This window comes from Danaus plexippus, chromosome 2 (assembly GCF_018135715.1).
Source record: "Danaus plexippus chromosome 2, MEX_DaPlex, whole genome shotgun sequence".
NCBI classification, from domain to species: Eukaryota; Metazoa; Arthropoda; class Insecta; order Lepidoptera; family Nymphalidae; genus Danaus; species Danaus plexippus.
Window position 1 is genome coordinate 651,242 of NC_083537.1, and position 15,975 is coordinate 667,216.

Sequence of the window (15,975 nt, forward strand, 5' to 3'; positions counted from 1 at the left end):
TGTCTGTAAGTACACGTCGAGGCGGTGACGTCTGCAGGCAGGCCGGGGCCGTGGGCGAAGACAGATACCAGGTGAAACATTACAATCAGAGACACGCGGAGGCTGCGAGAGGAATCTTAATGTGCATTCAGTACCCGCAACACTTTTTTGCATTAGGGATGTCATCGAATTAATAGATAGATCTCATTAAGATCCATCTCGCCGTCTCGCTGCTTAAGACACACAGACTTGTTAGAGATTAAATTTATATATTACAGTAAGAGATAAGTTTAATGTGGTATGCAGTTTGACGATTATATTTTTTTGTTTAAATGCCTCAATATTTAGAAATTATACAACATAAAAGATATTAATGAGTGCAAAAGTAAGAAAAGTATTATATTCCCGGATAAAATTTATCTTCAACTTAAGAAAAGCCGTTAATTATTATAAAGGCACCTTAATTCGTTTTGATTAATTAAAAACATTTTTGCCAGCCCTGATCAGTACTCGAATCTCAGGTACCTCTTATCGCGCCATCTCTCCACCCAAATTATTTATTTCCTCCCAACAAACACTGCCATCAGCAGCTCAGCCGGAGGACTTTAGACTCTATTACAACACATTAACGACTGAACCTCAGTAAATTCAGTTTGTTGTCGTCTGAGTGTTCGTCTTTGTCCCCGCGTGATATTTCGTTACCTTAGATTAACTTATTAAGGTTTGTCTGCGTTTTTATGTATTTTGTCTCGTGGCTTTAAAGCTCAAAGAAATATTGTTCGACTTTCACTTCAAATGTTTGTCTGTCAGTGATAGTTTAGTACAAACAACCTGATACGCTCTGTATATGAGTATACATTAACAATAATGTGTAGGTCTTAACAAATGGCGTTTATTCCTTTAATATCATAATTTGTTAGCGTTCAACGCGACATCCAAAATAAATGTTTGCTTCCATAAAGGTTTGACCGTTGTAAGATTACGAATACATCTTAATATATATTACAAAGATTATTATAAACAAAGTTAACATATTTTCTTTTACTAAAAGTAAACGGCTAAATAACAAAAAAAAGTATTTTTAGGATAAAGGCTACATCGAAATATAAAAAAAATAATAATTTTGTGACATATTTATGAATTGAAGCAAATATTAACACCAGACAGCAATAAATGTTATGGAATTAAAAGCGCGTACTGAGTAATAATTACATGACACGCAGTGAGTAACTCATTTGTTACTCGCCGGTAACTCGACTGTTACTCACTCCTCGATATATCTACCTTTTAAGGAATAAAATTTTACACGACACATACGAATGGTGCAATTAGTCATACAATGGTTTGCAAAATTGTATGCAATATTTATTTGTATTTCATTTCAGGACATTTTTCTTTGTTAAGTTTATATTTAAGACTCTCTTTAAAAAAAATCCTCTGTTTCCTACACATGTGTAATAAATGTAATCATTTTTTAATAATTTTAATTCCTTGTAAGTTTGTTAAACCTCACAGTGGTATAGTATCGTTTGCAGGATAACCGTTATGATGTCTGCGAGTGTTGGTTTACCCGGGCCTGCGAACACGCGGAGCACCTGTCGGGTAATAAGGGGCCTCGCGTGCCGGGGACGGCGGGTCACCTTCAACACAGGGATGGAACGGTGCAGCAAATATATGGAATCGTATTAATTAAGGAATCTGACCCTCGCTTACAATAATAAATAATCATGATATATCAGTTAAGTATAGAGCAGAAATTAAATTATATAAAAATACACAAGCAATAATTAATGACATATATTTAATTTCTTCAGTTATACACATTATAGTGGCGTGATAATATTAGCGATACATAATATTAACACTGACATTAACAAGACATGGGATGGCTTCGTATATATACAGACAGCTAACTGGTCACCATATATTGTGATATCATTTTCCCATCTCCTCCCGCCCTAAACTCATCTCGTTTCAAGTGCAGCCTGACACCCCTGCCGTCGAAGGCCGCTGCGCGCGCGCCGCCCGCGGTCAGTCAAGGGTACGCTGACCCACTTCCCAACCAGCCCTCGAACCATCAGCACGTGCTCGTACGCAGTTACAACGACGTTTATATTTAACTTATATCATTTATAAGTAAACACGAACATGCGTCGCCATATTGAGTCCAACCGGCGAGTAACGTCCGCAATATAACAATAAAAGTTTTTAACGTATCATATAACACGCAGAGCACTAAACGCTCTTCATATTGAATTGTACACGTAAATATCACACCTACTAATAAAAGTGCGGCGCCGAAATGCTGCCAGGAGCTTTGATATGCTCTACAGATTCTTACCGGGCTATAAATACGCTGTAAGTGAATTACGTATACGCAGATTAGCCTATTCATTAAGAATATAAAAGTTCCTTTGTCCGTCTTATTCATGAATATTAATTAAATCTCTAAATATTAAAACCGTAATAATAACATTGTTGAATCCGCTCTAAAAGCTGGTTCAAATATACAAGAGGAACGGTCACACATTGTTTGCGAAACATTAAATCTGTTTTTATTAATAAATATCGAACACATCTCCACGGCGACAGTGATACCGTTCTAACATGTTACGTAACTCATTACAGCACAGTTTTAATTAAATGAAGTTTTTGCAAAAACATTATACGATTGTAAAAGTGATCGCAGCAAAGTTTGGAACGGACACAATCGCTTAGCGTCCGTCGCTATCGATAGCTAGTATGAATTATTCATGTTGGGAGATTGAGAGAGAAAATTTTGGTGAGTCTTTGCAAATATAGTATCTATACAATTGTGAAACAGTCTCTCAGCGACAGGGAATATACGCTCCGTGTTCAGGTTACTTTTAGTGAAACCGTCTCTCTCTGATCTAAACAATCATTACTTTAACTTATCGCCGACTCGGTAATTAAAACAAACAAAGTGGAAACAAATATAAAGGAAATATAAAATATTCTTCGTATATTTTTTACTCCATTTACTTAATTTGATTCATGATGGAAATGCATTTGCATTTTAAAGAACACGCCAGAACACACACCAGACGGACAGACGCCAGGTGACATGATCACATGATGTGTTGAGATTTATGTTATGCTAATAAATTGAGACTTCAGAATTTATTAACACAAATAAAAAGCATGGAAACACACTATATGCATATATATATACATATATTAGTTTATTGTTTCAATATATTTTTTGTTTACCAAATAAGTGACCAGGGCATTCTTTTAAGCAGAAACTGCTTGTGGTACGACACAATGCTCTTCCATTAGATTTATCAATAATATATATGTGTATATATATTACCCAATTAATTGATATCTACAATATGTTACATACATCTTTTAGATTATATAACACAGATAAATATAACAACTTCATAATAAAAATAAGCGGTCATTATAAATGATATACATCTTACTTGTTTTTAAAAAGTAACGAAAGGAAGATGAAGTATTAATAGACGAAACAATACGTATTTATTTAAAAATATTTATTAATAAACAAAGCAAAGAGCAGATTTATTAAATACAAATAATCCGTCGCTTGGAAAAGGTTTAGATATACATGTCGTGACATCAGAGACATCACATTTCATAGTACTATTAGGCATTTTGTAACTGCCATGAAAGTAAAAATTGCTCGCCACACGTTCCGAAACACGAGATAGAATGCGTCCTAGTATATAAACATATGTGCTCATTCTGTTTTGACTCTACAACTTGTTGATTTTATACAGAAGTACAAAAAAACGTGTGACAGTGAAAACGGTAATGTGACAAATGAAATGATATTGGACTTTTAGAACATATAAAACCACGTTTGAGAAATATAAAAACCCTTAGTAAACAAATTCATTAATGGAAAACCTTTTCGTTGACTTAATTTTTTGAATTAAATTCACTTAAACGCCATTAAAAGATTTGCAGATAAGACATGTATGTATATAATTATTGTGGATAATTGCAAAACCGTCGGAACACGCGACGAGTACTTGAGTTAGTTAAAAGTAAAAGCAATTGCAGCGTTCATTAAGGGCTCACTTGTTCAGACGACATCAAAGAGAGTCGCACGTGTGGTGACTTGTGTCAGACGCTGGGAGTGCAGCGGAAATAGATCGACCAAAACGAGCTACCTCTGGCACGGACTCGGGAGGATTTACAGCATTAATGTATAATAGCGTCGGCGGGCGACGAATACTATGACGATACAATACTTACGAGTGATAAAATACATATATATATGACAGTTGCAGTGCTTGGACGTGAAAATGTCTTTAGTGAAAGATCAGAAACATATTTTTATATGTAGAAGTAACAGAATTGATCTTTATAGGAATGAAATTCATAGTCAGACAGAGACAGTCTTAAGTAACGCAGGTCGATGATACGGAAGCGAGGCCGTGGTATTAGTTTAGTTAGAGAATAATGTGTTGTGTTTACAGCGAAAGTCGATTAACGACATTAGACGAACAGAAAATGACAATGTTGAAGAAAAAGGAACTACGGAATCGATGACTCATAATATGAAGTTCTAAGTTTGAGAAGAGATATTTAACTTAAACAAAAATATAGAACTGTGCTAGAAATATTGAAGTTTGTGTTGCGGTCTTGATTCATGGAACTTGCGAAATAACTTGAACTATTACGCAGTAGCTGTAACCAACAAGACAAACGAGGAATTTAAAGAAGCTACATTTAATTATAAGAAATATACACATAAAAATTATTAATTAATATAAATATGACATTATAGTTCCAACACGAGAGCGTGATTCAAGCGATTAGCACAATGAAGGAAGCGGGTATTTGAATTCTCGTTTAAAAACTCGCATCGCAAGGTACGAGAGGAACATTGAATATTTACAATTTATTAATTACGAGTCGTTTAGATTGTCTAATGTTTGATATATTGAGGAAATCTTTATATCACAATATACAAACATGAGTCATTAGTTCGCGGATGCGATGAATTGGGCACTCGTAAATGTTAGTTCGTAGACCTGTCCTTACACGGGCCGCTTCGTACAGCGCCATATTAGATTTTAATGCACGCCTTAGAACGTAAATGCTAATTTATGTGGGGAGTCTTAAAATGTCGCCATTTGAATCAATTACTCTACTTTTTGAAATCCATTTGTATGTGGGACTTGGATTTATATCTCCTTGTGTCATTAGCTATTTGTATAGGTTTTTTTTTGTGAATATTAATACATTACCTGGTTTAAATTACCAACTGTTTTGTAGTTCTCATTTTCAACAGACCAAATGGATGTTTTTATTCTAGCTAAATATTGCGTTATAGAAATCAAATTTCTAAGTATTTCAAAGTAATCATTTCTGAATGAACTTATATATATACAAGGGGCCTGTGTATTCACTGTGATATTATAATTCAACTGAATTATAATGATTATAACTTCTTAAACTATAACGATATTAAGGAAAAAATTAATACAGTTTTTGTGATCATCTGTTAGTGATAGATTTATAAAAACGCTGTTGTCGTATATGTTCTTTTTCATTTTAAAAGTTCAAACATACTACCAATATTCAACTTTTAAATCCACACATTTAAGTATAAATAATTCTGCGAGACCTTTTTTCTTGGTATATCCGTCTGTGTAAAATGTTGGTGGAAGTCTCCGCCACAGATAGTAAACAACAAAAACTAAGTGTTGTCCAACTCATGTACTTGTATGAGTTAGGTTCCACACATTTGCAGTTATTGCGTGTACCAGGGCAGTAAATCTTCGACGGTTCATTAGAGCGTGTGTGGGCACCTTTACAATCTTAACCCAGACGCGTCAGTTCTCTTGTCATTTTCGCGGCCATTTTGGTCGAGTTCAATGTAATAGCGACATTTGAGGGTCTATTTGTGACAGTCGTAAAATATTAGAAGGTTTTTATAAGCAAAACAAACGGCTGTTGTTGTTATTTAAAACACAGATTGGGACGAGAGCGATAAGTGTTTTTGTAAAAATAAAATTAAAACATTAATTTTAACGGAAGAGGTTTTATCCTATTGCTAAAAAAAGGTTTTTTATGCTTCATGTGTGTGCGTATGTCGCGTTCCCTCTTATCTTGTTGACCAATTTCGACAAATTAGACAACCTTAAACTTGTCTTTGCAGCGGTGGGTTCCTAAATTAATAATAAAAAACATCAAACTGATTCCTTTCTAGACAAGTATGTTTTTAAGATTTGTTTATACATAAATTTTTTTGCTTCAATTCGGAAAACAAATATAAAAAGAGCTCTGTATTATATTGTTTCGCTGTTTACTAATATATGTTAAGCTTTTAAAAACTCAAATAACAATGAAACAGAAGTTCACTTTACTCATTGAAATCGATATTTACGTAAACAATTATCAAATCGCAATCTCAACATTTATTATTAACTGTCTTATTCTAAAGCGCCCGAACTCCGAAGACAATATATCAAAATGTAGTGAAGTAGTTATTATACCGCTCCAATAGAATCCCAAGGATCTCGCAACATATAACAACTAATAACAGTGAAATATTTAAATCGCTACCAAAAAACCGAATAACGGCCGCTATTTAGGGGAGCATTTAATTAGCCAAGAAATATGTTCTTAAAAAGATAGAGGTTCCGCGTTACATACGAAGACAACGAACAGTTCAGAAGTGGCACGACAATAAATATTTAAAACACGTAAAAATTTTAAAGAATTTTATTTAAAAGGGTAGTGATGCGGGAATAACAATCAGTCAGATGAGACAAAGTGATATATGGTTGGGAGTGATGCTGTACAGGAGTATACAAGAAAATAGACAGCTTTGCTTAAACATCTCATAGGCAAGAAGAAAATTAATTGCAATAAAATAAAAGTAATAAAGAGAAGCCACAAAAATAAATTATCGACGTAGGTCGTATGTTAGACAGATTTAATTGAATCAACTTTTTTGTCCGGCCCCTCTACACGTTCAGGACACAGCGTCGTCCAAAACAATAGTCAAAACAAAGCGAACTTTTTATTCGGCAAATTGTAAGCCGGCGGAATGTAGGCCTTACCGCATAATGAGCCAGCCGTGGCCGCCCAAATATATTATGCCGATCTCTCTGGATCTTTCTCGGAAACTACTGAATAATACGACGCCGCCGCGGTATGCGGATTCTGTTCCCGACCAGCACAGTTATGTTCGCTATTCTTACGTAACACGAAAAAACTAACTCCCATAGGGTTATTGTTTCAACTTGTAACGGGTCCGACGAGCTCCAGCATTATAAACCCTCAGCTATTTATACAGACGTGCGCATGTGCTGGTGTCCTGACATACCTTGTTCGTGAATTAGCTCTATCTACACATGTAACTCATTGTTTTAAGAATTATAATAACTATGATGTCATCTACAGCAACTTTTCATAGACCCTTAGCTACTTTTATTTACTGCAACTGACTAACAGAGTTTTGCAATGTATTTAGTATTCAACAATATTGTCACACGTTATTTAAAAGGTTCATCATGAGACGCGGTATTTTAATATAATAGCTAAACAAAGCTAGCGATGGATCAAAGACCTAGTCTAGTTAATCTGTGTAGTGTATGTTTATTTGTGTATGCACAAATCGCATAACACCGGCGTCGGACGAGACGACCTTGCTCGCTTCATGGAACGCCGAAGGCACGCCCATCGCACACACACACACGCAATGTGGGAACTAACAGATCTTACTTTATGTTCTTAAAAAAGTCAAAGTTCTAAAAAAAAAACAAAGTATTAATTATTCAGAAAAACAGAAACGAAAATCGTTGAAAGATTCCTGACGCCGACTTCAACTAAACTTCATGAGATCAATATCTAATTGTTTTCACTTACAAGTTTGGAGACGTAAAGGTTACTGTTTGTATGTTCACGACCTCGCTGTCAACGAGACTGATCCACTGAGAAATACATATTAGTAGCTTATCACGGGAAAGCCTTTTAACAAGTTCCCGCTCCTCTTCATTGATAGAACGTAACATCTTTCACTACCAATACTGTGACATCATAACCGCAGCCCCTCACGCCGACAGTAGCATAGAAGACCAATGAAAAATCACTCAATGCGATCAAACCTCAATCAGAGATCGTCACGAGACGAGTCATCGGACCGCTCACGTCACTCCATTCATAAAATATTATAATATGAAGACAAACAGACATAAAAAGATAAACAGAGAGGCGACTTAAATTAATATCAACATGTTTGTTTTAATATTTTTTTCGATTACTTCTTATTGATCAGTATTAGCATATTTTAATTTGAAACGAAAAATTTCCTAAGCAGACTCTATAGTTGTAACTATCAACATTTCATTAAAACACTTCAATGACAGCGTCGGTTGGATCGTAAATCAAGCGCTCCCTCTAAGTGTTACGTGGGCGATGATCAAATAATACCAATAACAATACTCAAGTATCGATACCAACTGTGTGTGCCTCCTCCCTTTATGATACCAATATTGTCAAGAAAATATATATTTTAAATTATATGTATTTATTTATCTTAATCGATTAGTTTATAATATTCTATACACAACCTTAAAATAAAATAAAGAAGAAGGTGGTGTAGAAAATTTAAAAAACCAATAGCCTTCGTTTAAGAGGCAATAGATGTTGTTTACGTTCCGTTTAATCGATTACACCTACCCAGTACGTAATTAAAATTAAAGTAACATTTCACATTAGTAGGCTTAGCCCAAGTGTTCATAGCCACATTACACACGGCACGAAAAAAGATTTTCATTCACAAACCTTGGCACACTATAGTATTAATGTAGGTTATTGAATGTGAGGGTGCTAACTTCTGCTAAGCCTACTTTTACCAAACGTAATCACCGATTCAAATGTCACCATTGCATTCGCTGGAACAATTAATGGATATTTATTTATGACCAGTATAAGAATTTTTTTTACATGCAAAAGATATGCTATTATTAAGAGTTAAATAAATAAAAGTATACGGTAAACTTGGAACGAAGTATTAAAATTTAGGAACGAGAATTCGTAGAAAAAGTGTCCGTCTTTTTTGGAGTGGAGCACATAAACGGCGACCTCTAATTGTAGTAATAATTACAGAAATTTGCAAATTGAAAACGATTTAATTGTTACAAGAAAAACATTTTAAGGCGAAGCCTTTACAATCGTCGATATTCTAAAAGACTGGTATTGAATAGTTTCGACAACCATTTTTTCACTTCTTATTTTAAAATTTCACAAGAATAAAATTAAAAAATAGTTATCGAACATCGTTACGTAAGTTATTGATTTATGTATTTTTTCTAAGTTTTAATATGAAAACGACGCGTGACATAAAAGTCGTCACCTTAACTGAGTGTCGCGTGTGGGTGGTGCAAGCCGTACGTTTATATAATGTGGTGTTAGTTGTTCCTCGCCTCGCCGACTAATTGTCTTTGCAAGACATTTATTAACTTCGCTAAGATTACTTTGTTTTCCGAATAACGGAATCAGAATAACGGATGAGTCGACACCCCACCGTCTGAGAAGGAGATAAACTTCACACTCGTACGTCTAATGAATGGTCTGCAGGAGATCGTTCATTTCTCTTTAATAATCGCTTTCTATATATTTTAACACATTTTTCCTGTTTCGTTACTCCAAACAAAACAACTTCACATACAATACCCTACAGATATTAGTATAATTCAAACGCTTCGGCTGAAAGTGCAATTGTTTTATAGCATCTAATTAGATCTTAGAGTATTTACTATGGGGTCATCGTTACCTGTTCCACCTGTGCGCAAACGACTTATAATAATAACGACAGAGGTTTGAGATAACATCGATGAATCGATGTCCCCACTCGCCGGCCTGTGCCTCGCTGGTCTTGGTGGTAGGTCGTAGGTTTTATCTGGCTGTACCGTACCTGGTGGTGGTGCGGGTGTGAGCGGTGGTGGCGCGGCTCGCGGGGCTCGTGCGCGCGCGCACCGCTCATGCTACGCGACGCATGCCCCTGCGCCTGTTTCAGCGCCGCGCTGTAACACACACATACACACACAGTATGGACGACCGTTTATTATATAATACATAAGGAATATACATATAAACATGTAAACATGTATTTATATATTAGATTAATCTTAACGAAAATAAGCCCGGGTCATTCGCTACACAATTTAACAGAAACATTTTTGTATTCACATTTTATAAATTTCACAATAATATGAACGTTTCAAGGACCATACATAAATAAATTAAACTAATGTCTCCGTAACAAATACACGAGAATAAAAACTTTCACAACATATAACGAAGAATACATCACAAGATGGCAAGAATGCTTAAAAATAATTTATAAAGGTAGTATTAGAAAACGGGCATCGAACAGGGAGTAAAGGTTAATAGCGTTTGAAAGTTGTTTGTCCGCTGATGTCAACGAGATCGCGTTACAGACGGACCGGTGTGATTTAACACGGCAATACTGTGATGTACTTCATACGACTAACGTCTTCATCTGACTTCGCTCATTTTAAGAAAATGACTCATACATAATAGCAGATATCGTGGACTGTTTACATACAAACCTAATACAACTTTCCTTTTAAATAACTGTACCTCTAATTAGTATGTTTAAACCAGAAAATAAATTATAAACGATACAGAATTAAATGCTGTCTACTGACAAATGGAAATGCTCAGTTTCATTACCGTCCAGATATTTTTTTTATATCTATTTAACAAACAACTTTGTATACTGTAAATACTTGATCGAATAATAGAAAAAAAATTGCACGTAAAAGTTATTCTCATTTAATAACGTCCTTGTTTGACAAATACCGTTGGGGTCTAAGGTGACACACGCTACGGTCTTGTTAGCCGAGTAATTAATATGTTTATACAGTATTCAAGATGGCGTCACGGTTTGAAAATACAATTAACTAGATTGTGGATAGAGGTAGATTATTCCGACTAAGAAACAAGTTAATATGAAGTTTTGTCACTCTGACCTATGAATATCAAAATAATTTTGGTGAAATGTACCAAAACAACTATAATGTTTTAATGGAGGTCACGGTTGGTTTCGTAAATGAGGCTCTTAGAACGAAGATCCACATTAATGTTATACAAAGTTTAATGAATTAAGCCCCGTAGAAACTTTCCTTTTAAGGCATCGAAGGAAAAACAAAACAAAAACTTATCTCCGACTCTTTCTCGCAACGTGACATTTAGCTGTCAAAGTGACAGTGACAGTTAAAATTAATTAAATTCGGTCACATATAGTTATTATCATTGAATAAATGGAAAATAAATATGTCAGGAGGCTTCGTTTATTATAAATGTCACTGCATCTTGTAGAGAACACACATGTAGGTCAAGGTCGATATACCTGCAGAAACAACTGCAATCCGCAACGATAAAAATACTGAAAGCATCGCTGAATTATATACAAAAGAAGTATTTAATTAATGGACGAATAAAACATATAATAAAAAATAGGTTAAAATAAAAAAAAATGTCTATTATTATTTTCGAGCAAACAAATAAGATAATAATTTAAGAAAGAATATATAGAAAGAATATATGTGATAATTATTATACTTATATTTTATTATTTTTAAAGTATTTTTATTTATAAAATGTTTATTCAACAAAACATGACGCAAAGCATCAGCTTGGCACATGCGCACTATCCATAACCATAGTATTATTAAAAAAACCTTACTGATATAAATTTAAGGCAACCTTAATATTAAATCGAAGGCAGGTTCAATTCTGTTTTAGTAATGCACACTTTAGCAGAGTCGCCACTGTAAACAAATGCCAAGACTTTAAATCTGTCTCAGTTTTTTTAAACATGCTCCTCCCAAATCAATATTCTCCTTACAAGAGACAATATCCAAGACAAATACAATGTTTACTAATAGCCGCTACGATTCGAACCTCTACTTTTGTTAACTCACCTCAAATTCTGTTAACTTTCATAAATATTTACTCGGTATGTCAGATCATAAACACATGCATACATTGAATGGTCGACACGAGTTACTTACACTGAGCACTGTTCGCAGGACTGTTACAACCGAACGTTCACTTCACTGCAGTTTTCACTGAGTCAGTTGATGCACTTTTTACTGAATTTCCACGGAGCCTGAACACTGCAGGCTCTTTCGCCGTGACATTTGTCATACGGCTGGCGGACCTTCGGCAACCTTCGGCGGATGTCGGGTGAGCTCGGGCCGGCGGTCGTATTGATCTAGATGTAGGCGCCCGGCCGCCGGCCGCCGGTGGCGCCCCCGTCCGCTACTAATGAGACCTGATGGATCTCTATTACTTAGCAGCCTCCGACTCTATGCTAAAATTAATGGTCGTTTTATTGATTTATTGAAAGGAGAATAATGATTAATTCCGGTGTCTCCTGCTATTGAAGTACGGTGGCGAAGTCATTTAATGCAAGAAAGCTATGAAACCTCCTAAGTAGCGCGCGGCTCCTGTGTTGCCACAATACCCGTTATTCGGGTAAGTGGCATTACTTTTTGTAGACAATGTCAAGCAAACATTATGATACTGTTCAATGAGCAAGTGTCTAATAATTAATGAAATAAATATCAAAAGAAATCCAAGTCCAATCATACACAAATTGAATTCTTCAAAAACATTAGTTCATACGAACTTTGTTACTATCAGAGTAAAGATTCCAATTTTATCGAATTCAAGAAAAATGATAAACACACTGGTACTTAAAAATTGTATTGAATTAAAAATAGTTGCGGAAAGACTGTTACTAGATGTCGCTGTATATCGTTTAATTCAACGTAAAAAGAAATTGATTGGCAATTGATATATAAACTCTTTTCAATATGTGTGGAATAAAGCTATAATTAAAAACATTGTATTTATATAAAATATATGATTTGTTTTAAATATATTTTACTTGTAACAATCATTTACGTTAATATAGTATGTTGATAGTGTACCAGTATACCTATGTATATGTTGTTCGGGCTAATAGGTTTCCAATCAGCTGGGGGCAGGTCGCTGTTTTTCACTGTCCCTGACTAATGATGTCATTTTTCTTGGGCCCTTCGTCCTGGGGTTCCTCCGTCTTGTTGGAGTGACAAGTATTACTTATTACACCAGAAAGATGGCGCTGCATTTTGCTGACAGAAAATAATATAATTATCAATGGCTACCCATTACTCCATACACTGTTTGTATGTTTGTGATGATTGTGTTCTAATAACAATAGATGCGGTTACGATACGGAGAACCCTTAAGGAACGTTTTGACAATATTCTGTTAGGCTTACAATGATAATTACAATAGCGCCGTCCGTATTAAGATCAGTTTAAATCTTTGCGATATCATTGTTTAGTAGTGAATTAAGAATCATGTTAAATCAGTATTGTTATTGTTTAATTTCACCAACTAAGTTACAGCTGAGCTAACAATTAGAAAGATCTCACAACACTTAAAACATTACATTATGAGCTCTTTAAAACTTCGCGCGAAACGTTTTTTTAAATACATTTAGCTACTGAAAGCTATTTTATCCCTTATTCATATTCGTCAACCACATTCATCGGTGAATCTTTAAAAACAATCAAATTCCTTAATATAATTTTCATTGAGGAAAAAATATAAGATTTAAAATATAGAGCCAGAAGAGAGTTTGACAAAGAAGTATTTATGAGTGGGTAGTTCTCAACATTTCAGAATCGCGATTTTCATCCCGATGACCCGTTTCGAAGACGCGAAAAATTTTAATATATTTTTTGACAGAAGGAATTCATGTTACACTGACATTTGACATATTGAAGTGGAAATTAAGATCATAACACTAAGTTTGAACAGGGGGAGACACTGTCGAAATATACGGAAAATGTACTTGAATTGAAGTGAAAGTATATCGATATTTATAATAGTTGCAATGTTTAAATTTGTGGTAATTATAAATTCATACAATCTTGATACAAATAAATATCCAACATTTAAAAGGAGAATATCCCGCATAGAAATATCAAGTGTTAGTTTATACTGAGGGCGTTACATGTCACAGTCGCGGGAGGTGATCTACACTAAGTCAAAAAAATTCATTGTTATGCAATAAATACGAGAAATATTACTCATTTAAGGAAATGTTTTAATAAATCTATTTAGTACTTAATAAAACCGACCGCTATCTAGATTAATCATATTTTCAGAGCACTGTTTATATTTGCTAACTCTACGATCATTAGTGATATATTTCCATATTATTACTTATAGAAAGTATATGAAAGATATGAAATTACATATCACATATATGTAAGGTAGTGTTAAAAAGCTTCTAGTATCAAAAATCCCGTTATACATTTCGTAACAAAGGAACGCATTGCGTGTAACTAATTAAGACAAATATTTAACAGACCGACTCGGTGACTTCTCTTAATGATATCATTATTGTAATTGTTATTAAATATATTCTAATAATTCTACAATACACGTTATTTATATTCGACAAGCGACTAAACTCACACACACTCAGTATGTCACACACCAGTTTAAAATATATTTTGATTTCCTCGCTACGTATTCGTTTGAAGCCATTACAATCACTTCTATTGGGATTCCGCGTCATCTTCGTGTTTTGCAATTTAAATTCGTATGTATTTATAAATTTCTTAACTTAAAAACAAACCCGTTTAAAAATCTAATGAATATCTAACACATACTGAGTAATTAAAACAGTCTAGTAAGGAAAATATTTAGGACGTATGATGGACAGCGAACGAGGATAGGTCATCTTAAATAAAATTTCACATTAATATTACGTTATATATCGTTACAGTTACATATAAAGCATCTGTAATACATAATTTAGATTAAATAATAGCGGTTTGTAGAATATATGCTGAGGTAAACTTAATATAATTACATTTAATTCATAACCAAACAATGTAAGTGCTGCCTCTGTATATGAATACCGTTTTCAACACACGAAAAATATAAACACAATAAATGTGTAACAATCACTTATATTATTAATATATTTATTTTATTTAAGTAAATTATGAATAAGAAAATGCACTCGGACTTACAGGGTTATATAAACATCCAAAATCACATAAACGGGGAGAATGATTCGGTTTGCGACAATTAGTATGAATTAAAGCAAGTTCATTATTGTGTGTGAGCTGGTGTTGTCTAGTGAGCTACCGAGTGAAGTGAAGTAAAGTGAAAGTTTCTCCATGTATCACACATTAAATATAAACATCTTATTTAATATATGCAACACAATTCGTGTTTTAGATATGTACCGATGTTTTTTCGAACTACCTTCGTAATATTTGTTTCGTTCCTCTATTGTTATTTACCTTAAATCTCTTCTAGCGTGTCCGCGAAAAAAAATGTCTTTAACCTTATTGAATATTTGAGAAATATATTAGTGATATATGAGAGATAGCAAAGCATGCGGTTCTATTGCGGCCGTATGTTTTCACAAGTCTAATCTGATGTTGCAATAATAACTACCGAACATAGTTGTGGTCAATAATAAAATATAATTTAAGACAATCGATCTGTTGAGTACACAGCATCAGTATCACGGTTTCGTCCCAGCCTCCGCAGCCATGAGAGTGTTTTAATGAAGCTAATTTTAACAATCCCAGTTAATGAAGTTAACTTATTCATATCGTTTACTAGCAGTCTGGCTTGCCGTAAGCGGCTGTCGAGAATGTTTTTTTTTGTTAACGGTACTCCAAGTATAGCAAATGCTTGCTTAACTTAATATTTAGAATTTATTGAATTGACTGTATTTTATGTCGATCTGGTTAAACTCAGTCCCACGTCAAGTCGAGCCCACGCGTTATGTGCGCCGCCGTAGTCTTCGGATTACTTGTACTGAACCAAATCATTTCCGGTGCTATAAAAACATATCTCTTCTAATATTTAAATTGCTAATGTCATTAGAAAAAAATTCCGTATTTTATAACTTCTTTGTCCAGATTCCGTTAAATT

The 15,975-nt window shown here is 34.3% G+C and overlaps 1 protein-coding gene across 17 annotated transcripts in view; it reads right to left on the bottom strand.

Annotated features, from left to right (window-relative positions):
• Positions 1 to 12,181, bottom strand: part of LOC116779806 (voltage-dependent L-type calcium channel subunit beta-2) — a 68,363-nt gene extending 56,182 nt beyond the window's left edge. For 7 of the 17 annotated variants that reach the window (XR_009752579.1, XR_009752578.1, XM_061521072.1 and 4 more), the window contains exons 1-2: positions 12,030 to 12,178; positions 9,905 to 10,013 (exon numbers count right to left, since the gene is read on the bottom strand). Coding sequence is in view for 13 of the 17 variants with exons in the window: in XM_061521072.1 (XP_061377056.1) it covers positions 9,905 to 9,973 (69 nt within the window). In the remaining 4 variants the exon portion in view is untranslated. Of the gene's footprint in view, positions 1 to 9,904; positions 10,014 to 11,939 lie in introns of all 17 variants that reach the window. The other 10 variants (XR_009752580.1, XM_061521075.1, XM_061521117.1 and 7 more) reach the window with 6 other exon arrangements.
• Between the last annotated feature and the right edge of the window lie 3,794 nt (positions 12,182 to 15,975).